We start from the raw sequence: 27013 nt of genomic DNA, 5'->3' as shown, positions 1-27013 counted from the left end.
TAACTGATGTCACAAGTTCACAAACAAACTACTACATTTTTTAAACTAAATAAATATCATTAAAAAATGTCAAAAACAAGCCTGAAAAATAAAAATATAGTATCTTCTTAATGTGTAGAACAGTCATATTTAATGATTAGAATAGGTTTGGTTAGAGAGAGATCAGCCGTGAGGTCATTCTGTAAGATTAAATGCAGGTCACAGCACTTAATTTAGAAGTTAGTATTCCACAATGAGACACTGAATTACACAGGAGGTGTTTGTACACTGGGCAGATACCCTGGATACCGCTGTGTATTCCCAGCTGTTTAGATAGCTAAGAACAACAAATATGCTCTGTAAATACACAAAAAATGCTGCACTTCCCTCTCTCTCCTGTCAGGTCAGATATCAAGATCCAAGGAAAACTAGAAGTCTATATAACTAGAGAACATAGTGGCAAATCAACTGCATTTTCACATATCAAGATCATTCCATTTCTGAAAGTATTAGTCAAAAATGTTTTCAATACCATCTAAAACGCCCATAACAGAAATGATTTGTATTTCCTCAAGAGGCCAGATCTAGTAAGCTGAAATAACTATTTCTGTTATCAATATCCAAAGGCATGGAGTATCCCCACCTATTGCAAGGAAACCCAAATTCTCCAAGGTGAGCAGAACTTCAGGTTATAGACAGTTACTGTATGTCACAAATCTACTACCGGAACAGTTGTGCAGAATTACTTAACATGGCTCCTGATTCTTTCCTCTTGCTGCCCACTATACCTCCCTTATACTGAAGAGTCCACCAAGACCCAGTTCAAGCCCAATTGCTAAATAAAGATTCTGGGATGATACTTCTAATTCTTCCTCCCTAATCTCTATCCTCCATTAGCTCATTTTATCAAATTCACTTTCTGTGTACTTTACAACACAATGAAATCTGAGTCAAGGACTAGTGCCTTGCTCCAGGTAATACTTGGCATAGGTCTTGGCTTCTCAATTCCACCTATACATTTCAAACAATGGAGGCACTTTTTAAAAAGTGTGTACTGGTTCACATGGGTACATGCACTTACATATACACAAATACAAGTACTCGAGCATTAAAGATGGTGGTGGGAGAGGTCAGACAGAGGCTTCCACCTAAAATTGCATACAATACAAAAATATAATTAATACAACTAATCCTGAAAAAGCAACAGGAAAGAGGATTGCGCTAGACCGCATACACCTCATGGAATAGGGTAACGTACCAAAGCTGCGGACCAGCGGAATCCAAAGCCCTTCCCGCACCCCAGCTCACAGGTGGGAGGAAGAGAAACGGAGCAGGGAGGGAGTGGAGGCCTGGGACTGCTGAATACCTAACTCTGGAGATCTGCTCTGGGAGCACAAACCTACATTTCATGGAGCTTGTATGGTACTCCCATGATTAGTAGATTGGAAAGCTAAGACAAGCAGAATTTGTGGAGAGACTAACATTACAGCTCCTTGTGGAAAGCAGGGACACATGTCTGGCTGGTCTGGGACAAAAGAAAGGCAGGTAGTCTGAGAGACTTCCTAACAAGGAAACCCTTAGCAAGATGACTGCTAAAGGGGCAAGGATTGCACAGAGCTTACTGCTCAGGAGAAAGGACAGATAGACAAAATTGTCCGGGTGCACTCTGCCCAGGAGGTTGGGAGCTTTCAGGATCTTCAGGGGCTCCAGCCCCCTGGCTGGCTACACAGCACCAAGGACCCCCTCAATGATAGTCAGCCTAATGGGCCTTTCTCCTGGCCAGCCCCACCTGGCTAGCAAACCAGCAAACCCTACCCTGACGTTAGGCCAGCCAGAGGGAAGATCTGTCTACAGCAACTACAAACGCTCAGCATAGAGGCTTAAACCTGTGTGCTTGGCCAACTGCTACACGCAGTGGAGACACACATAGTGGCCAGGAAGCAGGAAACACCTCTTTCCTCCCACCAGGTACCAGTACCGCTCCCCTGTGAACCTGACATTGCTTCAGGGGCTGAGCAGCTCCAGAGAGTAGAGCTTCTGGGCACTAGAGGGCGACATATACAAATATGAAAGTCCAAAGGAACTTGGTTCAAAGCAAAATTATTAACACAACTCCTGAGAAAGATTTAAATGACATCGACCTCATGAATCTTCCTGAAATGGAGTTCAAAATAAAAACAATTAACATCCTCATGGAGGTATGGAAAGATATTCAATAACTCATGAATGAATTCCGGTCAGAGATCCAATCGTTGAACAGCATAATGGAGGGTAGTAAAAGCAGGAGACAATAAATGAAATAGAAACCAGAGAAAAGGAATACAAAGAAGGTGAGGCACAGAGAGAAAAACAGATCTATGAGAATGAAAGAATATTTAGAGAACTATGTGACCAATCCAAATAGAACAATATTAGCATTATAGGGATACCAGAAGAAAAAGAAGAGAGAAAAAGGGAAAGCAAGTGTCTTTAAAGTTCCTCAATCTGGGGAAGGAGACAGTCTCTCAGGTCATGGAGATCCACAGACCTCCCAACACAGGGGACCCAAGAAAAACAACACCAAGACATATAGCAAAGATCAAGCATAAGGACAGACTATTAAAAGCAGCCAGAGAGAAATAAGATCACATACAAAGGAAAGCCCATCTGGCTAACATAAGACTTCTCAGCAGAAACCTTACAGGCCAGAAGGGAGTGGCATGATGTATTTAATGCCATGAAGCACAAGGCCCTGGAACCAAGATTACTTTATCCAGCAAGATTATCATTTAAATTTGAAGTAGGGATTAAACAATTTCCAGATTAAGCAAAAGAGGAGAGAATTTACTTCCCACAAACTATCTCTACAGTCTATTTTGGAGGCACTGCTATAGATGGAAGTATTCCTAAGGTTTAATAGCTGTCACCAGAGGTAATAAAACCACAGTAAAGAAAGTAGAACAGTTAATCACTAAGCAAATGCAAAATTAAATTAATTATCCCCAAAGCCAATCAAGGGATAGACAAAGAGTAGAGAATATGATACCTAATTTATAAAAAATGGAGGAGGAAGAAAAAGGAGGAAAAGAAGAAAAGAAACTTTAGATTGTGTTTGTAATAGCATACTGACTCAAGTGAGACTCTAAAATAGTAAGGAAGTTGACCTTGAACCTTTGGTAACCACGTATCTAAAGCCTGCAATGGCAATAAGTACATACCTACCGATGATCACCCTAAATGGAAATGGTCTGAATGCACCAATCAAAAGACATAGAGTCACACAATGGATAAAAAAACAAGACCCATCTATATGCTGCCTACAAGAGACTCACTTTAAACCCAAAGACATACACAGACTAAAAGTGAAGGGATGGAAAAAGATATTTCATGCAACTAAGAGGGAGAAAAAAGCAGGAGTTGCAGTACTTGTATCAGACAAAACAGACTTCAAAACAAAGAAAGTAACAAGAGACAAAGAAGGACATTACATAATGATAAAAGGGTCAATCCAACAAGAAGATATAACCGTTATAAGTATCTATGCGTCCAACACAGGAGCACCTATGTGAAACAAATACTAACAGAATTAATAGGGGAAATAGAATACAATGCACTCATTCTAGGAAATGTCAACACTCCACTCACTCTGAAGGACAGATCAACCAGACAGAAAATAAGGAGACAGAGGCACTGAACAATACATTAGAACAGATGGACTTAACAGACATCCACAGAACTCTACACCCAAAAGCAACAGAATACACATTCTTCTAAAGTGCATATGCTAGGCCACAAAAAGAGCCTCAGTAAATTCAAAAAGATTGAAATTGTACCAACCAGTTTCTGAGAACACAACGGTATGAAACTAGAAATAAATTAAGCAAAGAAAATGAAAAATCCCACAAACACATGGAGGCTTCACAACCTGGTCCTAAAATGGATCAATGACCAAATAAAAAGATATCAAGCAATATATGGAGACAAATGACAACGGTAATTCAACACGGCAAAAATCTGTGGGACACAGCAAAGGCTGTGCTAAGAGGAAAGTATATTGCAATACAGGCCTAACTCAGGAAAAAAGAACAATCCCTTGTGAGCAGTTTAAACTCACAATTAACAAAACTAGAAAAAGAAGAACAAATGAGGCCCAAAGCCAGTAGAAAGAGGGACATAATAAAGATTAGAACAAATAAAATCAGAAGAATTAAACAACAGAAAGAATCAATGAAAGCAGAAGCTGGTTCTTCGAGAAAATGAACAGAACAGATAAATCTTTAGCTAGGCTTATCAAGAAAAAAACAGTCTACTGACATAAACAGAATCAGAAATAAGAAACGAAAAATAACTATGGACACCACAGAGATACAAAGAATTATGAGAGGATACTATGAAAAATTATATGCTAACAAACTGAATAACCTAGAAGAAATGGACAACTTTCTAGAAAAATACAACTTTCCAAGGCAGACCCAGGAAGAAAACAGAAAATCTGAATAGACCAATTACCACCAAAGAAATTGAACTGGCAATGAAAAAACTACCTAAGAACAAAACACCTGAACCAGATGGTTTCACTGCTGAATTTTATCAAACATTTAGTGAAGACCTAATACCCATCCTCCTTAAAGTTTTCCAAAAAGTAGAAGAGGAGGGAATACTCCCAAACTCATTCTACAAGGCCAACATCACTCTAATACCAAAACCAGGCAAAGACACCACAAAAAAAGAATTACAGACCAATATCCCTGATGAACATAGATGCAAAAATACTGAACAAAATATTAGCCAACTAAATTCAAAAATACATCAAAAAGATCATCCATCATGAACAAGTAGGATTTATTCCAGGGATGCAAGGATGGTAGGACATTCGAAAATCCATCAATATCATCGACCACATCATTAAAAAGGACAAAAACCACATTATCATCTCCACAGATGCTGAAAAAGCATTTGACAAAATTCAACATTCATTCATGATAAAAACTCTCAACAAAATGGGTATAAAGGGCAAGTAACTCAACATAATAAAGGTCATATGTGACAAACCCACAGCCAACATTATACTTAACAGTGAGAAGCTGAAAGCTTATCACCAAAGATTGGGAACAAGACAAGGATGCCCACTCTCCCCACTTCTATTCAACATAGTACTGGAGGTCCTAGCCACGGCAATCAGACAACACAAAGAAATAAAAGGCATCCAGATTGGCAAGGAAGAAGTCAAACTTTCCCTGTTTGTAGATGACATGATATTGTACATAACAAACCCTAAGGAATCCACTACAAAAGTACTAGATCTAATATTTGAATTCAGCAAAGTTACAGGATACAAAATTAATATGCAGAAATCTGTTGCATTCCTATATACTAATGATGAACTAGCAGAAAGAGAAATCAAGGAAACACTTCCATTCATAATTTCATCAAAAAGAATAAAACACCTCAGAATAAACCTAACCAAGAAGTGAAAGACCTATACTCTGAAAACTACAAGACACTCATGAGAGAAATTAAAAAAGATACCAATAAATGGAAACTCATCCCATGCTCTTGGGTAGGAAGAATTAATAATGTCAAAATGGCCAACCTGCTTAAAGCAATCTACAGATTCAATGCAATTCCTATCAAAATACCAACAGCATTCTTCAACGAACTAGAGAAAATTGTTCTGAAATTCATATGGAACCACAAAAGAACCCAAACAGCCAAAGCAATCCTGAGAAGGAAGAATAAAGCTGGGGGGATTATGCTCCCCAACTTCAAGCTCTACTACAAAGCCACAGTAATCAAGACAATTTGGTACTGGCACAAGAACACACCCATAGACCAATGGAACACACTAGAAAGCCCTGATATAAACCCAACCATATATGGTCAATTAATATATGGTAAAAGAGCCATGGACACACAAAGGGGAAATGACAGCCTCTTCAACAGCTGGTGTTAGCAAAACTGGACTGCTACATATAAGAGTATGAAACTGGATTACTGTCTAACTCCATATACAAAAGTAAACTTGAAATGGATCAAAGACTTGAATGAAAATCATGAAACCATAAAACTCTTAAGACAACATTGGCAAAAATCTCCTGAATAAAAGCATGAGCACCTTATTCCTGAATGCATCTCCTCAAGAAAGGGAAACAAAAGCAAAAATGAACTCATGGACTACATCAAACTAAAAAGTTTCTGTACTTCAAAGGACATGATTAACACAACAAAAAGGTATCCTACAGTATGGGAGAGTATATTTGTAAATGGACTGTCCAACATGGGGTTAACATCCAAAATATATAAAGAACTTACACACCTCAACAACCAAAATGAAAATAACCCAATTAACAAATGGGCAGAGGATATGAAGAGACAGTTCTCCAAAAGAGAAATTCAGATGGCCAACAGACAAATGAAAAGATGCTCCACATCACTAATCATCAGGGAAATACAAATTAAAACACAATGAGATATCACCTCACACCAGTAAGGATCACCACCATCCAAAAGACTAAGAACAACAAATGCTGATGAGGATGTGGAGAAAGGGGAACCCTCCTACACTGCTGGTGGGAATGTAAGCTAGTTCAACCATTGTGGAAAACAGTATGGAGGTTCCTCAAAAAACTAAAAATAGAAATACCATTTGACCCAGGAATCCCACTCCTTGGAATTTACCCAAAGAATACAACTTCTCAGATTCAAAAAGACATATGCACACCTATGTTCATTGCAACACTACTTACAATAGCCAAGATATGGAAGCAACTTAAGTGTCCATCAGGAGATGAATGGATAAAGAAGATGTGGTACACATACACAATGGAATACTATTAGGCATGGAATACTATTAGGCCATAAGAAAGAAACAAATCATACCATTTGCAAGAACATGGATGGAGCTGGAGGACATTATGCTCAGTGAAATAAGCCAAGCAGAGAAAGACAAGTACCAAATGATTTCCCTCATTTGTGGAGTATAACAATGAAGCAAAACTGAAGGAACAAAATGGCAGCAGACTCAAGAGACTCCAAGAATGAACTAATGGTTACCAAAGGGGAGGGGTGTGGGAGGGCGGGTGGGGAGGGAGGGAGAAGGGGGTTGAGGGGTATTATGTTTAGTACACATGGTGTGGGCGATCACAGGGAGAACAGTGTATCACAGAGAAGGCAAATAGTGGATCTCTGGCAGCTTGCTGCGCTGATGGACTGTGACTGCATTGGGGTATGGGTGGGGACTCGATAATATGGGCAAATGTAGTAACCAGATTGTTTTTTCATGTGAAATATTCATAAGAGTGTGTAGCAATAATACCTTAATAAAAAGTTAAAAAAAAATACAAGTGCTCAACTCTCAATCCTGAAGATTCCTACTTGGTAATGCATAGACTCTGGCATTATTTTATTATTATTTACTAAAGTTCTCTATTGAGTATAGAACTATTGTTTAGCATATTAGAGCAGTGCTTCTCAAACAATTCTTACTCCAGTTTCTCAAGGTCTTGTTCATGACGAAGAGCAACATGCCTGAAGGTCAGTTAAAAAATCTCATGTCCTACCTATGCTCTTAGTGTGGCCTGGCTAAGATTCCAGCAAGTTGGAAAGGACAGTACATCAGCATAACAGTAGCCGATGGAAAGGCAGAGGAAAAAGACATAGATGGTTCAATCACAACTCTGGGGAGTTGTTCAACACTCTCAAAACAGAGACAGCACCATGCCTTGGCCTGCCCCACTTCAAGCACTGACACCCTCATACAGTCATCAATGACACTAAAAATGCTATGTTCCCAACACAGTTCTCAACGTGACATGAATGTGCAGACAAGAAGACAGCAGTGGAAAGTTTGCATGTTCAAATCACCATTTTATTAGGGTACAAGAAATGATTTGGAGCCAAGCAGGGGAAAATATTGTATCATATTCATGAGAAATTGTTTCTAAACCACAGATTTCAGGTAAACCACAGCAAAGAATGAACCAATTATCAGGAGTCAAGTACGGATGTCTGTTTAAAGGCCTTCTGACATCCCCCCTGCCAACTGAGAAATGCCAACAGTTGGAAACGGACCTTTTTCACCACTCTGCAACTACTTTCTTTCACGTTCAGTGCTTTTAGGTGTTACTTCCATCAACCTATCTTCACTAACAGTTTACTAACTTCACTATCATCCATCATTAACAGTTCCTGAAGTTCTTTCCAATGGGAACTTAATTCTTATGGGAAGGTGGGGTAGGATGTGCAACAGCAGATAACATCATTTTGATGAAAAACAACCAACTTATAAGGGCCTCCACTGCACAGGGTGGCATTTTAAGAAAAAGTACACTAACTTTATGGAAGAAGAAAACACCTAAAAATGCCAAAAATACAAGCATCTAGGCAGACTGGGAAAAAAACTGTCTTTGCACAATTCTGGCAAAGCTGGAACACTGACAGATGTTTGCAAATTAGACTTTAACATTAGTACAGAGACAGATTTGAAATAAAATCCAAGAAAAAGATGAACAAGAAGGATGCCTGACTGAGTGCTTAAGACTGAAAAGATTTCAACTAATCACAAAGAAATATTTTTATCTTGGTCCAGAAAACTCAGAATAATTGAATTCCACATGGAATCATCAGATATGTGCTTGGAAATTATCACATCATTGTTTTCTGGACTGAAATCTACTGCAGAAATTTTTATATTTAGACAAGAATTATAAAGCATTTGTAATTCTAGACTACACATTTCTAAAAACCCCATACTGAAATCAAAGTGAGTTACCAGACTCTGAGAAGAACAGGAGTGGACAGCAGTGGAGCAGCCAGTCCCAGGCGCCATCTGACTGGTGTGCTGAGAATTTGTGAAGACAAGGGCTTGGCCAAAGCCCTGCTGTTGGGAAGTTTCAAAGGAGTTGACTTCTGAGGCTTCACTGGAAGGAACAGGCTTCTGGAGCAAGGTTACCAGATCAATACTGAGCAAACAAAAAGAAATGGGGAATGAGTAAATCCCATCAACAATTGAATTTTAGGAAGTGAATTGGTACTAAGTAGAGCCATTCTAAAAAAAAAAAAAATCTAAGAATGGAAAAACCTTTGAAAACTGTTTTTAAGGGAGCCAAGAAAAAGTAGGATATCAGTCATCGCTTCCCCCCTCCAAAAAAAAAGGCATATGAAGCCACAGAGACTGAAGCAGAGCTCTGTGGAGAAGAGAAACAGAAAGATGTGTTGAGACAGTTCCACAGAAAGAGCATGACAATTGATTTGAAAACCTGGAGCAACTGAGTCAAAGTTTGGCTCATTTCCCTTAGAATATTTTGCCCTGCTTATTACTTGGAACCAGTTCTCTCAACTCTCCTAAAGGAGAGTGAATCCATATTTTGGGGGAATGAGGAACACAGCCATGGTAGACCTTTCAAACACATTCACATTTGTTATAAATATTCCTACAAGTTCTGTCATAAATATTCCTACAAGTCCTGCATTCTATCCCATAATACATTAAGATTTTTAATTTTACAATTTTCCCTCTTAAATATTCAAGAAAAAATGCACAATATATAGCAAATACACTATTAACTAAAACACCTATAATGCCCTCAGAGAAACAGGTATTCCAATTTGAGAATCATGACCTAAAAACCTAAGATCAGGAAGAACAAATGATCTTCCAAATATATACTACCTGACATGTGAGTGGGCTACTAACTCTTCTCCATAAGATCAGCAAAATGTACACGATTGCTTAATGTGATAATTGATTCCATTAAATCTTCTGAAAGGCCAGTTTCCAGTCAGTTCTATCAGGAACTCTCACCATGCAAATGAGGCACATTGTGGGAGGTCAAATAATTGAAGACTCAATCCTGATACAGAGCCAAGTTTGTAGGCCTGAGTTCCTCTCCTTATGCATTACACATTCTCACTTTGCTATAATCCCAGGTTGAAGTCCGAGACTAGCATTGTGGATCCCAAAGTAATGTTACCAAGTTTACGATTTACTAACTCTAGGGATATAAACAAACCTATGGTAGTTATATTACATATGACCCATCTTAAAAGTTTTGTGACTTCAAAAATAACATCAAATTTTATTTAGAAAAGATTTGTAAGATATATGTATGGTAAATTGTACAGTATTATCTTCTTAAAAATAACCATTAAAAAAGTCCACTTCACATTTTTTTTAAATGAAAATGATCTTACCAAATCCCCTAGTAATAAATACAGTGAAGTACTTATATCCACTTAACAAGAAATTCTGAGCAATTCATAAAACAATATAAGACATAACCTTTGATCATTTTTACTTCTCTATAATGATGTCATATAACCATCTCATTTAGTAGGAGATTGAGCATGTTAGGTTCAAAACTGCTTTCAATTCCCAGGTATCACATACATTAGGCTTTCATCCTTCTGGATCCTGATATTTTTGAAACCATAATCTAATATTTTTAGTGTTACATCCTATGAAAAAATAGGATGTAAGTGCATGCTTTTCAATATTTAGTTCTGTACACATTCTAACAATGTTTCTATTACCCTAAAAGTTCCTTCTTTTTCATGAACTATGACTCACAATCATAATACAGGTAGGTTACAGGGAAGGCAGTACAAAACAAAGACAAGTAATGACTCTACAGCATCTTACTATGCTGAAACACAGTGACTGCAATGGGGGGGGAGGGGGAAGGACTTGATAATATGGGCAAATGTTGAAATCACAGTGTTCATGTACAACCTTCATAATAAGATTGTATATCAATGATACTTTAATAAAAAAAAATTCCTACCTTTTCAATAATTCACAAGACTAGGTTAAAACCAGCAGAGTCCAATTGTTTCTCAAGTATACTTCAAGGAAAAAAAACGAAACAAGAAACTAGGATAGACCACATAAAATGAAATGTCTGCATTAGCCTAAGAAGCTCTAAATAAATGGTAGTATCTGAAGAAACCAAAGGGTATCTTGCATTAAGTTCATCTGTCAAAAAAACAGTGTATTTACAAAACTAAAAAAAGATCATTAAGTAGGTTTAAATTGACTCTGCCATAAATGACAACCATAATTGCTATTTTAATTAATCAGATATAACCAATTAAGAACTGAAGGGGCTTGCTTCCACAGCACATAACTAAAATTGGAACAAAACAGAGAAGATTAGCATGGCCCCTGCACAAGGATAACATGCAAATTTGTGAAGCGTTCCATATACGAAAAAAAAATGATGTAGGCTCTGGCAGCTCAGATAGGTTAGGTTATTGATAAAACAGTCTTAGTGAAAAAAGGGGAAAACAAAAAGGGATTCAAGAAAAGGAAAAAAAAAAAGAGACTTGAAACAATTTCAGAGGCAAAAATTCCAATTACACTTTGAACAACAAACAAATGGTAGCAAGAAGTATTTACCTTTGCCCAGGTGTGACATGATTCTCTGCTGGAGCAGATGAAGCAGTGAAGACCTTTGTTTCAGAAAGCTGTATAGAAAGAATGAAAGACAAACAACAACAAATGTTGGTGAGGTTGTGGAGAAAGGTGAACCCTCCCTACATTGCTGGTGGGACTGTAAATTAGTTCAACCATTGTGGAAAGCAGTATGGAGGTTCCTCAAAAAATTAAAAATAGAAATACCATTTGACCCAGGAATTCCACTCCTAGGAATTTACCCTAAGAATGCAGAAGCCCAGTCTGAAAAACACCTGTGTTTATTGTAGCACTATTTACAATAGCCAAGAAATGGAAACAACCTAAGTGTCCATCAGTAGATGAATGGATAAAGAAGATGTGGAACATATACACAGTGGAGTATTATTCAGCCATAAGAAGAGAACAAATGCTACCACTTGCAACAACATGGATGGAGCTAGAGGGTATTATGCTCAGTGTAATAAGCCAGATAAAAAGACAAGTAATAAATGAATTTCACGTGTATGTGGTGTAGAAGAACAAAGAGAAAATTGAAGGAACAAAACAGCAGCAGACTCAGAGAACCCAAGAATGGACTAACAGTTACCAAAGGGAAAGGGACTGGAGAGGATGGGTTGGAAGGGAGGGATAAGTGGGGGAAAAAAGAAAGGGGGCATTAAGATTAGCATGTATAATGTGGGGGGAAGCATGGGGAGGGCTGTGCAACACAAAGACAAGAAGTGATTCTACAGCATCTTACTACCCTGATGGACAGTGACTGTAATGGGATTTGTGGGGGGAACTTGGTGAAGGGGGGAGTCTAGTAAACACAATGTTGCTCATGTAATTGTAGATTAATGATACAAAAAAAAAATGAGAACACCAATAAAACCCCCACCAATGTTACCATAAATGCCACAGAGGAGGAGGGAAGTTTTAAAACGCAAAATAATTGACACTTTTTCCTCCAAAACAGACAGCTTTAGTAATCAGTACTTCTATTTTTTTAAGTTGTTTTTATAAAAAATAACTTGAAGAGGCTTAAAGATGGTGGTGTGAGAAGTGAGACAGAAACCTCCTCCCCAAACCACATAATACAAAAATACAGCAAATACAACTAATCCTGAAAGACCAACTGGAAAGAAGACTGCAACAGACTACCTACTTCTGGGGAAAAGAGGAGACCTCACAGAAAAGGATGAAGTAGAAAAACTGCAATGCAGCGGGACACGAAGCCTCCGCCCACCCAGGCTTTCACCCAGGCGGGAGAAAGAGAAACAGAGTGGGGAAGGAGTAGAAGCCTAGGACTGCTAAATACACAGTCCTGTAGATCTGCTCTGGGAGTACAAACCTAAAGTATACGGTGCTCTGGAGATTAGTGGGGTTGGAAAGCAAAGACAGGTAGAATGCTCAGAGAGACGGAGATTTCAGTTGCTTGTGGAGAACAGGTACGCATAACAGGCTGCTCAGGGACAAAGGATTATACAGACCTTGCAGATAAGGAGAAACGATAGGTAGACAAAATCGTCCCAGCACACTCAGCCCAGCACGTTGGGAATTTTCAGGAGCTTCATGCACTCTACTGCCCTGGCTGGGGACGCACACAAAGGCACCACAATGCAATACGCAGACTGGCAATCTTTTCTCCCAGCAGGCACCGCTTTGCAAACTTGCTACCACTGCCATTGAACCAGGCCAGCCAGAGGGTGGCCCCACCTACGATAGCAACAAGGGTGTAACACAAAGGCTCCTTCTTGTGTGCTTGACCCACTAGCCCTGGAACTGGAGGCAGGTACTAGAGCTGGGAAGCAGAAAGAGCTCTTTATTCCTGGCAGGTGCCGGTGCCCCTCACCTGCAAACCCCGCCATCGCTCCAGGGGTGGGGCAGCTCAAGAAAGCAGAGGTCCTGGGCACTAGAGTGCACCACATACACAAAGTTATTATTCCATGTTTTTCATTACAAATATGAAATGGCACAAGAACCTGGTATAACCCAAATTCCAAAAACAACAGAGACTGCAGTGAAACTAAAATCAGCAATATTCCTGATAAAGATTTGAAAATAAAAATCATAAACATGCTCACGGAGCTACAGAAAAATATTCAAGATCTCAGGGACTTCAAGAGATACAAACTTTCAAAAAACAATTATCTGAAATGAAACATACAATGGAGGGATTTAAAAGCAGATGAGATGAGATAGAGGAGGCGGTAAATAAAATACAAATTAGAGAACACGAATAAAAAGAAGCTGAGGCAGAGAGAAAAAAGGATCTCTAGGAATGAAATAACATTAAGAGAACTGTGTGACCAATGCAAAAGTAACAATATTCGCACTATAGGGGTACCAGAAGAAGAAGAGAGAGAAAAGGGGATATAAACTGTCACTGAGGAAATAAATGCTGAAACCTTTTCCCATCTGGGGAAGGAAATAGTTTCTCAGGCCATGGAACTGCACATATCTCCCAACATAAAGGACCCAAGGAAGACAAAATCAAGACATATAATAAGTAAAATGGGAAAGATCAAGGACAACGACAGTACTCAAAACAGCCAGAGAGAGTAAGAAACATCAAATACAAAAGAAAGCCCATCGGACTATTGTCAGACCTCTCTGCAGAAACTTTACAGGACAGAGGAGAGAGGCATGATATATTTAATGTAATGACACAAGGGAAATTGAACCAAGAATACTCTACTCAGCAAGATTATCATTTAAATTTCAAGGAGGGATTAAACGATTTCCAGATAACCAAATTTGGAAGAATTTACCTCACAAACCATCTCTATAGCGTATTTTTGAGGGACAGCTATAGATGGAAGCGCTCCTAAGGCTAAATAGCTTTCACCAGAGAAAATTAAAACCACAGTAACGGAAACAGACCAATTAGAGACTAAGCAAATGCAAAATTAAATCAACTACACACAAACTCAGTCAAGGGACACACAAACAGCACAGAATATGACATCTAATACAAAAAAAGTGGAGGAGAAAGAAAAAGAAGGGAAGAGAAAAAACAACATTAGATTGTGTTTGAAATAGCATACTAAGTGAGTTAAATTAGACTGTTAGATAGTAAAGAAGCTACCCTTGAACCTTTGGTAACAACAAATCTAAAGCCTGCAATGGCAATAAGTACATATCTCTGGATAATCTTTTTAAATGTAAATGGACTGAATGCACAAATCAAAAGACACAAAGGTGCAGAATGGATTAAAAAAAAAAAAAGACCGATCCATCTGCTGCCTAAAAGAGACTCACTTCAAACCCAAAGACACAGACAACAAGGGAATGGACAGAAAGAGTATTATGCAAATAATAAAGGGCAAAAAAGCAGGAGTTGCAATGTACTTGTATTAGACAAAACAGACTTTAAAACAAAGAAAGTAACAAGAGGCAAACAAGGACATTATAGAATGATAAAGGGGTCGCTTCAAAAAGAGGATATAACCATTACAAAATATCTATACACCAATGAAACTAGAAAAGGAAGAAGAAATGAGGCCCAAAGCCAGTAGAAGGGACATAATAAAGATTAAAGCAGAAATAAATAAAATTGAGAAGAATAAAACAACAGAAACAATCAATGAAAGCAGGAGCTGGTTCGAAAAAATTAATGAAACAGATAAACGCATAGCCAGACTTATCAAGAAAAAAAGAGAGTCTACACACATAAACAGAATCAGAAATGAGAAAGGAAAAATAATTACAGACACCACGAAATACAAATTCTGAGAGAATACTATGAAAAATTACATGCCAACAAGCTGGATAACCTAGAAGAAACACACAACTTTCTAGAAAAATACAATGTTCCAAGGAGGACCCAGGAAGATACAGAAAATCCAATTAGGCCAATTACCAGCAAAGAAACAGAACTGGTAATCAAAAAACTAACTAAGAACAAAATCCCTGGGCCAGATGGATTCACTGCTGAATTTTATCAAACATTTAGTGAAGACCTAAATCCATCCTACTTAAAAGTTTTCCAAGAAGTAGAAGAGGGAATACTCTCGAACTCATTCTACGAGGCCAACATCACTCTAATACCAAAACTAGGCAAAGATACCACAAAAAAAGAAAATTACAGACCAATATCCCTGATGAACATAGATGCCAAAATACTCAACAAAATATTAGAAAACCAAATTCAAAAATACATCAAAAAGTTCATCCATCAAAATCAAGTGGGACTCACCCAAGGGATGCAAGAATGGTACGACATTCAAAAATGAATCAACATCACCCACAACATCAACAAAAAAAGACAAAAACCACATAATTATCACCACAGATCTGAAAAGCATTTGACAAAATTCAAAATCCATTCATGATAAAAACTCTCAACAAAATGGGTATAGAGGGTAAATACCTCAACATAATAAAGGCCATACATGACAAACCCACAGCCAACATTACACTTAACAGCGAGAAGCTGAAAGCTTTCCCTTTAAGATAGGGAACAAGACAGGGATGCCCACTCTCCCCACTTTTATTCAACATAGTACTGGAGGTCCTAGCCATGGCAATCAGACAACACAAAGAAATAAAACGCATCCAGATTGGTCAAGGAAGAAGTCAAACTGTCATTGTTTGCAGATGACATGATATTGTACATAAAAAACCCTAAAGAATCCACTCCAAAGCTACTAGATGTAATATCTGAATTCACCAAAGTTGCAGAATACAAAATTAATCTGCAGAAATCTGTTCATTCCTATACACTAACCATGAACTAGCAGGAAGAGAAATCAGGAAATCAATCCCATTCACAATTGCATCAAAAAGAATAAAATACCTAGGAATGAACCTAACCAAGGAAGTGAAAGACCCATACACTGAAAACTACCAGACACTTTTAAGAGGAATTAAAACCGACACTAACAAATGGAAATTAATCCCATGCTCTTGGCTAGGAAGAATTAGTATTTCCAAAATGGCCATCCTGCCTAAAGCAATCTACAGATTCAATGCAATCTCTATCAAAATACCTACAGCATTCTTCAATGAACTGGAGCAAATAGCTGTAAAATTCATATGGAATGACAAAAGACCCCGAATAGCCAAAGCAATCCTGAGAAAGAAGAATAAAGCAGGGGAAATTATGCTCCCTCAGTTGAAGCTCTACTACAAACCACAGTAATCAAGACAATTTGGTACTGACACAAGAACAGACCCATCGAGCACAGGAACCGAACAGACAGCCCAGATATAAACCCAAGCATATATGGTGAATTAATAGATGGTAAAGTAGCCACGGAGATACAATTGGGAAATGACAGCCTCTTCAACAGCTGGTGTTGGCAAAACTGGACAGCTACATGTAAGAGGATGAAAATGGATTACTGTCTAATGCCATACACAAAAGTGAGCTCAAAATGGATCACAAAGACCTGAATGTAAGTCATGAAACCATAAAAATCTAAATAGTAAACACAGGTGAGAGGGCTCAAGATGGCAGCGTGAGTGGGGTGGCGGAAATCTCCTCCCAAAACCATATATATTTTTGAAAATACAACAAATACAACTATTCCTAAATGAGAAGATACAGCACAACAACCAGGCTACATCTACATCTGCGAGAACTCAGCATCTCATGAACAGGGTAAGATACAAAGCCATTACCCGGGTGGTCCCCGAGCACTCCCCCCACCCCAGCTCACCATCAGGAGGAAAAGAGTCAGAGTGGGGAAGAAGTGGAAGCACAGGACTGCTAAATAACCAGCCCTAGTAATCTGCACAGGGAGCACAGACACACATTACATGGTGTACTGGATATTAGAGAAACGGAAAAGTAAAATCCAAGACTGAGACGGCAAGCGGGTCCCCACAGCTGGAAATCCTGGGACAAAAGAACACTGGGTGCTTTTTAAAAGTCTTAAAGGCACAGGGACTCAACAGCAGGACAAAGTCATCCCAGCACACCTGGGAATCTTGAGGAACTTCATGGTCCCTAAACCACTGGCAGATAAAGCAGACCCAAAGCCCCTCACGGTGCTAGGCAGCCTGCCATTCCTTCCCCCCCAGCCGGTGCTGCAAACAAACTGGCTAACCCACCACAGCTGTGGAGCAGAGGGAGAACAGCACTGCTAGCAGCAACCACACAGAGGCTCCTCCCAGTGCGCAGCTAAACAGAATGAACAGAGGAAGCCAGAGCAAGGTACGGAAGGCACGAAGGGGCGCTGTTCTTGGAGAACACACCTGGCACAGCTGTGACCCTCCGCAGTGCACTAGGCTATCCTGATGGCCACCCCGCCCACAGTAGCTCAGGGGATTATCCCAGAGACTGCTCCCAGTGTTTAGGTAACCAGCACGGGCAGTGGAAGCCGGAACAAGGTCAGGAAGGCAGGAAGTGGAGCCATGCTGGAAGGAGAACACACCCGGCACAGCTGCGAACCCGGGAGAGCACTAGCCTATCCCGAGTGAAGCCCTGCCCACAGCAGCTCAAGAGATTATCCCACAGAGTGCACCGGGGGTGCGGATAGATGGCACAGGCAGCAGAGAATGGGAAGGCAACCAACAAGCAGGAAGGGACTTGTCCTCACAGCTGACACAACCGCCACCTGCTTGTGACCACTTCTATTGCCATGAAAATGCAGAAGAATCTGCTCCAGTCAAAAATCACCAGAGAGAGGGCCTGGTGAGATAGATGTAACCAATCTTCCAGAAAAAAGAATTCAAAATAAAAGTCATAACCATGCTGATTGACCTGTAGAGAAATGTGCAAGAGCTAATGAAGAGCGGAGAGAGGTAACAGAAGTGAAACAATCGATGGAAGGTCTTAAGAGCAGACTGAACAAGGTGCAAAACACTGTTAATGGAATAGAAATCAGTGAACAGGAATACAGTGAAGCTGAGGCAGAGACAAAAGGATGTCCAGGAATGAAAGAATATTAAGAGAACTGTGTGACCAATCCAACGGAACAATATTCACATTATAGGGGTAGCAGAAGAAGTAGAGAGAAAAAAGGGATAGAAAGTGTATTTGAAGAAATAATTGCTGAAAACTTCCCCAAGCTGGGGAAGAAAATAGTCTCTCAGACCATGAAAGCCCACAGATCTCCCAACACAAGGGACCCAAGGAGGACAACACCAAGACATATAATAATTAAAATGGCAAAGATCAAAGACAAGGACAGAGTATTAAAGGCCAGAGAGAGAAAAAAGATCACATACAAAGGAAAACCCATCAGGATATCATCATACTTCTCAACAGAAACCTTACAGGCCAGAAGAGAATGGCATGATATACTTAATGCAATGAAACACAAGCGCCTTGAACCAAGAATACTGTACCCAGCACAAATATCATTTAAATTTGAAGGAAGGATTAAATTATTTCCAGACAAGCAACAGTTGAGGGAATTTGCTTCCCACAACCCACCTCAACAGAATATTTTAAACGGACTGCTCTAGATGGAAGTATTCCTAAGGCGAAATAGATGTCACCATAGAAAATTAAATCACAGCAATGAAAGCAGACCAACCAAATACTAACTAAAGGCAAAAAATAAAATCAACTATCCACAAAAGCAGTCAAAGGAAACACAAAAGAGTACAGAATAAAACACGTAACATATAAAGAGTAGAGGAGGAAGAATAAGGAAAGAGATAAATAATCATCAGACTGTCTTTATAACAGCTTAATAAGACAGTTAAGTTAGATGGCTAGATAGTAAAAAAGCTACCCTTGAACCTTCGGTAACCTTGAAGCCAAAGCCTGCAAAGGCAATAAGTAGATATCTTTTGATAATGACCCTAAATGTAAATGGACTGAATGCACCAATCAAAAGACACAGAGTAATAGAATGGATAAAAAAGCAAGACCCATCTATATGCTGCTTACACGAGACTCACCTCAAAACCCAAACATATACACAGACTAAAACTGAAGGGATAGAAAAAAGATGTTTCATGCAAACAAAAGGGAGAAAAAAGCAGGTGTTGCAGTACTTGTATCAGACAAAAGATTTCAAAACAAAGAAAGTAACAAGAGATAAAGAAGGACATTACATAATGACAAAGGGGGAAGTCCAACAAGAGAATATAACCATTATAAATATACATGCACCCTACACAGGAGCACCGACATATGTAAAACAAATACTAACAGAATTAAAGGAAGAAACATAATGCAATGCATTCATTTTAGGAGACTTCAACACACCACTCACTCCAAAGGACAGATCAACCAAACAGAAATTAAGTAAGGACACAGAGGCACTGAACAACACACTAGAACAGATGGACCCAACAGACATCTACAGAACTCTACACCCAAAAGCAGCAGGATACACATTCTTCTCAAGTGCACATGGAACATTTTCCAGAATACACCACATACTAGGCCACAAAAAGAGCCTCAGTAAATTCAAAAAGATTGAAAATCTACCAACCAACTTCTCAGATGACAACGGTATAAAACTAGAAATAAATTGTACAAAGAAAACAAAAAGGCTCACAAACACATGGAGGCTTAATAACATGCTTCTAAATAATCAGTGGATCAATGACCAAATTAAAAGAGATCAAGCAATATATGGAAACAAATGACAACAACAGCACAAAGCCCCAACTTCTGTGGGATGCAGCGAAGATGGTTCTAAGAGGAAAGTATATAGCAATCCTGGCCTATGTAAATAAGGAAGAACAATCCCAAATCAATAGTCTAACGTTACAATTATTGAAACTGGAAAAAGAAGAACAAATGACGCCTAAACTCAGCAGAATGAGGTACATAATAAAGATCAGAGAAGAAATAAATAAAATTGAGAAGAATAAAACAATAGAAAAAAATCAATGAAACCAAATGCAGGTTCTTTGAGAAAATAAGCAGAAAGATAAACCCCTAGCCAGACTTATTAGGAGAAAAAGAGAATCTTGCACACATAAACAGAATCAGTAAGGAGAAGGAAAAATCACTATGGACACCACAGAAATACAAAGATTTATTAGAGACTACTATGAAATTTTACATGCTAACAAGCTGGAAAACCTAGAAGAAATGGACAATTTCCTAGAAAAATACAACTTTCCAAGACTGACCAAGGAAGAAACAGAAAATCTGAACAGACCAATTATCAGCAATGAAACTGAATTGGTAATCAAAAAACTACCCAAGAAGAAAACACCCAGGCCAGATGGATTCACCAATGATTTTATTGGACATATACAGAAGATATAATACCTACTCTTCTTAAAGTTTTCCAAAAAACAGAAGATGAGGGAATATTTCCACATCATTCTATGAAGCCAGCATAACTCTAATACCAAAACCAGGCAAAGACACCACCAAAAAAGAAAATTACAGACCAATATCCCTGATAAAAATAAATGCAAAAATACTCAACAATATATTAGCAAACTGAACTAAAAAATTCATCAAGAGGATCATACACCATGATCAAGTGGGATTCATCTGTGGGATGCAAGGACAGTACAACATTCGAAAATTCATCAATATCATTCACAACATCAACAAAAAGAAGGACAAAACCAAATGATCATCTCCATAGATGCTGAAAAAGCATTCGACAAAATTCAACAACAACTCATGATAAAAACTCTCAACAAAATGGGTATAGAGGGCAAGTAACTCAACATAATAAAGGCCATATATGACAAACCAACAGCCAACATCATACTGAACAGCGAGAAGCTGAAAGCTTGTCACCAAAGATCAGAAACAAGACAGGGATGCCCACAATCCCCACTGTTATTAAACATAGTACTGGAGGTCTTAGCCGTGGCTATCCAAACAAAGAAATACAAGGCATCCAGATTGGTAAGGAAGAAGTCAAACTGTCACTGTTTGCATATGACATGATACTGTATATAAAAAACCCTAAGACTCCACTCAAAAACTACTAGAACTAATATCTGAATTCAGCAAAGTTGCAGGATACAAAAGTAACATGCAGAAATATGTTCGTTTCCCATACAGTAACAATGAACTAGCAAAAAGAGAAACCAGGAAAACAATTCCATTCACAATTGCATCAAAAAGAATAAAATACCTAGGAATAAACCTAACCAAGAAAGTGAAAGACTTATACCCTGAAAACTACAAGACACTCTTATGAAAAATTAAAGAGGACATTAACAAATGGAAACTCATTCCATGCTCTTGGCTAGGAAGAATTAATATTGTCAAAATGGCCATCCTGCCTAAAGCAGTCTACAGATTCAATGCAATCCCTATCAAAATACCAACAGCATTCTTCAACAAACTGGAACAAATAGTTCTATAATTTATATGGAACCACAAAAGACCCCGAATAGCCAAAGCAATCCTCAGAAGAAAGAATAAAGAAGGGGGGGAATCTTGCTTCCCAACTTTAAGCTCTACTACAAAGCCACAGTAATCAAGACAATTTGGTCCAGGCATAAGACACACCCATAGACCAGTGGAACAGAATAGAGAGTCCAGATATTAACCCAAATATATACCATCAATTAATATATGATAAAGGAGCTATGGATATAAAATGGGGAAATGACAGCCTCTTCAATAGCTGGTGTTGGCAAAACTGGACAGCTACATGTAAGAGAATGAAACTGGATCACTATCTAACCCTATACACAAAAGTAAATTCAAAATGGATCAAAAACCTAAATGTAAGTCATGAAATCATAAAACTCTTAGAAAAAAAATAGGCAAAAATCTCTTGGACATAAACATAAGTAACTTCCTCATGAACGTATCTCCCTGGGTAAGGGAAACAAAAGCAAAAATGAACAAGTGAAACTATTTCAAGCTGAGAGGCTTCTGTACAGCAAAGGACACCATCAAGAGAACAAAAAGACATCCTACAGTATGTGAGAATATATTCATAAATGACAGATCCGATAAAGGGTTGACATCCCAAATATATAAAGAGCTCACGCACCTCAACAAACAAAAAGCAAAGAATCCAATTAAATAATGGGCAGAGGACCTGAACAGACACTTCTCCAAAGAAGAAATTCAGGTGGCCAACAGGCACATGAAAAGATGCTCCACATCATTTGTCATCAGAGAAATGCAAATTAAAACAACGAGATACCACCTCACATCAGTTAGGATGGCCAACATAAAAAAGACAAACAACAACAAATGTTGATGAGGATGTGGAGAAATGGGGAGCCCTCCTACACTGCTGGTGGGATTGTAAATTAGTTCAACCATTGTGGAAAGCAGTATGGAGGTTCCTCAAAAAATTAAAAATAGAAATACCATTTGACCCAGGAATTCCACTCCTAGGAATTTACCCTAAGAATGCAGGAGCCCAGTTTGAAAAACACATATGCAACCCTGTGTTTATTGTAGCACTATTTACAATAGCCAAGAAATGGAAGCAACCTAAATGTCCATCAGTAGATGAATGGATAAAGAAGATGTGGTACATATACACAGTGGAATATTATTCAGCCATAAGAAGAGAACAAATGCTACCACTTGCAACAACATGGATGGAGTCAGAGGGTATTATGCTCAGTGAAATAAGCCAAGCAGAAAAAGACAAGTATCAAATGATTTCACTTATCTGTGGATTCTAACAAAGAAAAAAACTGAAGGAACAAAACAGCAGCAGACTCACAGAACCCAAGAATGGACTAACAGTTACCAAAGGGAAAGGGACTGGGGAGGATGGATGAGAAGGGAGAGACAAGGGGGGAAAAGAGGCATTATTATTAGCACACATACTGTAAGGGGGGACATGGGGACAGCTGTACAACACAGAGAAGACAGGTAGTGATTCTATAGCATCTTACTATGCTGATGGACATGTGGTGGGGACTTGATGATGGGGGGTGTCTAGTAACCATAATGTTGCTCATGTAATTGTAGTACCAAAAGAAAAAAGAAAAAAAAAGCAAAAATCTCTTGAATATAAACACCAGCAACTTTTTCTGAAAGCATCTCCTCGAGCAAGGGAAACAAAAACAAAAATGACCAAATGGGACTAAGTCAAACTAAAAAGCTTCTGTACAGCAAAAGACACCATCAGCAGAACAAAAGGCATCCTACAGTATGGGAGAATATATTTGTAAATGTCATATCCAATAAGGGGTTAACATCCAAAATATATACAGAACTCACACACTTCAATACCCAAAAAGCAAATAACCCCACTAAAAAATGGGCGGAGGATATGAACAGACACTTCTGTAAAGAAGAAATTCAGATGGCCAACAAGCACATGAAAAGATGCTCCACATTGCTAATCATAAGGGAAATGCAAATTAAAACCACAATGAGATAACACCTCACACCAGTTGGGATGGCTAACATTCAAAAGACTAGCAACAACAAATGCTAGCGAGGATGCAGAGAAAGGGGAACCCTCCTACACTGCTGGTGGGAAGGTAAATTAATTCAACCAATGTGGAAACCAATAAGGAGGTCCCTCAAAAAGCTAAAAACAGAAGCAGCATTTGACCCAGGAATTCCACTCCTAGGAATTTACCCAAAGAAAACAAGATCCCTGATTCAAAAAGACATACGCACCCCTATGTTTATCACAGCACTATTTACAACAGCCAAGATATTGAAGCTACCTAAGGGTCCATCAGTAGATGAATTGATAAAGATGACACCATACATATACACAATTGAATATTTTTCAGTCATGGGAAGAAAACAAATCCTACCATTTGCAACAACATGGATGGAGCTAGAGGGTATTATCTCGGTGAAATAAACCAGGTGGAGAAAGATCAGTAGCAAACGATTTCCCTCATTTGTGGAGTATAACAATGAATCGAAACTGAAGAAACAAACAGCAGCAGACTCACAGACTCCAGGAATGGACTAGCAGTTATCAAAGGGGTGTGTTCGGGGGCAGTGGTTGGGAAGGGAGGGAGGGAGGAGATTGAGTGGTATTATGATCAGTACACATGGTGTGTGTGTGTGGGGGGGGGGTGGTGGTGAGGGTGGGCATCTTGGGGAAGGTAGTGTAGCACAGAGAAGACAAGTAGTGACTAGCATTTTATTATGCTGATGGACAGTGAGCGAAATGGGGTGTGTGTGGGGTACTTCATAATATGGGTGAATGTAGTAATCACAATGTTGCTTATGTGAAACTTTATAGTATTTTATATAAATGATACCTTTATAAAAAAATGAAATAGACTAAAGCCTTGCAAGTATTAGTAAGTTAAAGATAAATGAGAACTACATTAATCAGTAACAGCCTACATAACCCTGATAGAATACAGAAAATTCAACTGTTTCCACTTTTCTCTTAAATGAGGGGTGAGTAAAGGTGAATAGCTATAGTTCTCTCTAGAAGGAATTTAAGATTTGCATTTAAGATTACTCACCTTTCAATCGTCATTACTTTGTAACATCACAGAAAACTTTTAAATCTTTTTGAAAATTCCTGAGAAAAGACACCTGAATTCCCTATGCTAATTCTTTTCAGTAATTATTATATTGTGCTACAGTATGATCTATACAGAATGTTATGTCTGTATGAGTTACGTTTAACTCCTTGTTAGCTGAGTTTCATTTTAAGTCCTCATCTGACTCACAGAACAAAATGATTTGGGCAGGACAGTTATTATATTCACCATACAGATAAAAAATAGGTTCAGAAAGGAAAGATGCTTTGTCCAATGTCAACACAGCCAGAACGGAATTCACGCCTTCTGCCTCCTGAGACAACAGGTAAGGAGATGAAAAGCTTTTAGCCCTGGAAACATTTTTTTCTCCCACCAAACTCTAAGCAAAAATTCTAGTTACATGTAACACTTAAAAGTAGGGCAACTGTGCAATAACAGCAGTCTCTCATTCAATTTATTTTCAGCTCATTCTATCATTAACCCAATACTTATTTATGCTAAAGGGGAACTGCATGCTTTTAGTTCCTAATGTGAACAAAACAAAAGATTATGTATGATGAGTTCATTTCCTAAAACTAATATTTACTGAATGCCTTCTATGTGCCAGGCACTGTGCTAGGGTTTGAGTATATATGGTCTCTGCCCTGAAGTTGTGAGAATATGGATTGTAGTGAGTAAACAAATAATAATAAAAACAACAACAACAAAGTAGGGCATCTGTGCACAAGGAAGAACAAGCAGCTCACAGGCTGCTCTGACGTCTGTAACACGGGTACCCACCCTTTCACTGATTCAAATAACCCCCATGTAATCCGGACTCCTCATCTTACAGGTAACTGGGAGCCAGCCTGGTGACAACATGCTGCAAGGACTTAACAGTCAGTATGTGAAAGAAGTGAAAATATATCCTATATCTAAATTCTAATCAAAAGAGCATATCTATTCTTCCTCACATCTACCCGGTACGCTCCTTAAGGCAGATACAATACTGCTAAAAAAGAAAGGAAGCATTAAGTGCAGTTTGTTTCTTTAAAAATAAACTTGTAAATACAAAACGAAAGGGGGAAAAAAATCTCAAAAAAGAAATATCAAAGTCTGGGTCACTTTATGTGATTTCTGAAGGTCAGTATTTATAACCCCTTTATTCTCTCCTTCCAATGTCTGCTGTAACTCTCTATCACGTATATATTTCTGTTCTGGACCTTGAGAGCCAAACAGAAAAGCAGTATAAAATATGGTAAAGGGCTCATTCAGTTACTTTTCCTTTCCCCAATTAAGCATTTTTCATCAAAGAATCATCTTATTCTGAACCCAGCAGTTACAGCTGAACACTCCCCAGAAGCTATAGGGTAGTATACTCAAAACGTCTGTGGAACAAATGAATATAAAAGAGCCAGTCTAGTTGAAAGGGGCCAAGAATTAGGCACCAAAATGACTTATTCAGATTAATGTAAACTATGACCCAAAACACAGACTGTCTCCTTTAATAAAAATGTTAGAAAGAATAATAGTTAACAGGCAAGGGCATAGCATCTGTTGGTTATCAGGTCAAACAAAACAAAGATAAACTAAAAATGATTAGAGTCCTGCTTAACAGTTGGGTAATTTTTTAAGTAGACACTTTAAAATCAAGTTTCTTAAATTTCAAAACACCAACTGCCTTTTGAGAAGAGTCTGCTAAAAAAACCCAAAACATGGTAATCACACATGTATGAAAAGTAGACATGAATAGCTTAAAAATGTCTCTGGGGATCCTCAAAGTACCAATGCCTCTACCTCCAGGACCCAAAATAAAGAAAGGTCTGATCTGATGCTAAATACTTACATCTTCAGTCCAGTCTTCTGTTGTCCACTCTTCCACAGAATTCTTCCAGGCCTCTGCTAACAATAATTACAGTTTATACCATAACATCAAATACCGTCTTACTCCAAATGATTCTCTATTGTGTACTGAATAAGATATACCATATCTCACTAGCAACTTAGTTTACAATCCAAGAAATATAAGGCTGTTAATCTGTTCTCAATAAAAGACAACTAAGACAACAACATTGTGTTTTCAAGTATAACTTGGCTAGATAATACCTAAACTCATGTCTCAAACTGATTTTGCTTCAATGTAGGTCATATCCAAGCAATTCTGCCACAAGTAAGAAAATGAACACAGAATACACACATTTAACAATGAGATCTTTATGATATATAAAATTTAATACAGAACAAAATTCAATATAAGGCAGATCTATCTTGGGCCCTCATTTCAGGTATAGTACTGAATTATCAAATTGAGAAAGCATCCTTTTTATTAGTGATTAGGTCCACTGCATGGTTCCCTAA

General features: G+C 38.4%; 1 protein-coding gene and 2 non-coding genes across 19 annotated transcripts in view; 1 reads left to right on the top strand and 2 right to left on the bottom strand.

The window, feature by feature from the left end:
- The window catches only part of UBAP2 (ubiquitin associated protein 2), a 146055-nt gene that overhangs the window by 21782 nt on the left and 97260 nt on the right, over positions 1-27013 (bottom strand). For 13 of the 17 annotated variants that reach the window (XM_037009826.2, XM_037009823.2, XM_037009820.2 and 10 more), the window contains 3 exons: positions 26502-26557; positions 11354-11421; positions 8729-8918 (listed from right to left, as the gene is read on the bottom strand). In XM_037009826.2, the coding sequence (XP_036865721.2) occupies positions 8729-8918; positions 11354-11421; positions 26502-26557 (314 nt within the window). Of the gene's footprint in view, positions 1-1060; positions 1134-8728; positions 8919-11353; positions 11422-26501; positions 26558-27013 lie in introns of those variants that run through there. The other 4 variants (XM_037009829.2, XM_073228228.1, XM_037009828.2 and 1 more) reach the window with 2 other exon arrangements.
- Positions 8540-8622, bottom strand: LOC118970840 (small nucleolar RNA SNORD121A). The gene has a single exon (XR_005058990.1). It is a non-coding gene; the product is annotated as a small nucleolar RNA SNORD121A (small nucleolar RNA).
- LOC118970833 (U6 spliceosomal RNA) lies at positions 11063-11164 on the top strand. The gene has a single exon (XR_005058983.1). It is a non-coding gene; the product is annotated as a U6 spliceosomal RNA (small nuclear RNA).

The sequence above is a fragment of the Manis javanica genome, chromosome 2 (assembly GCF_040802235.1).
Source record: "Manis javanica isolate MJ-LG chromosome 2, MJ_LKY, whole genome shotgun sequence".
Classification (NCBI taxonomy): Eukaryota; Metazoa; Chordata; class Mammalia; order Pholidota; family Manidae; genus Manis; species Manis javanica.
Note: the sequence above shows the minus strand (reverse complement) of the source record. Positions and strands in the feature narration are given on the sequence as shown.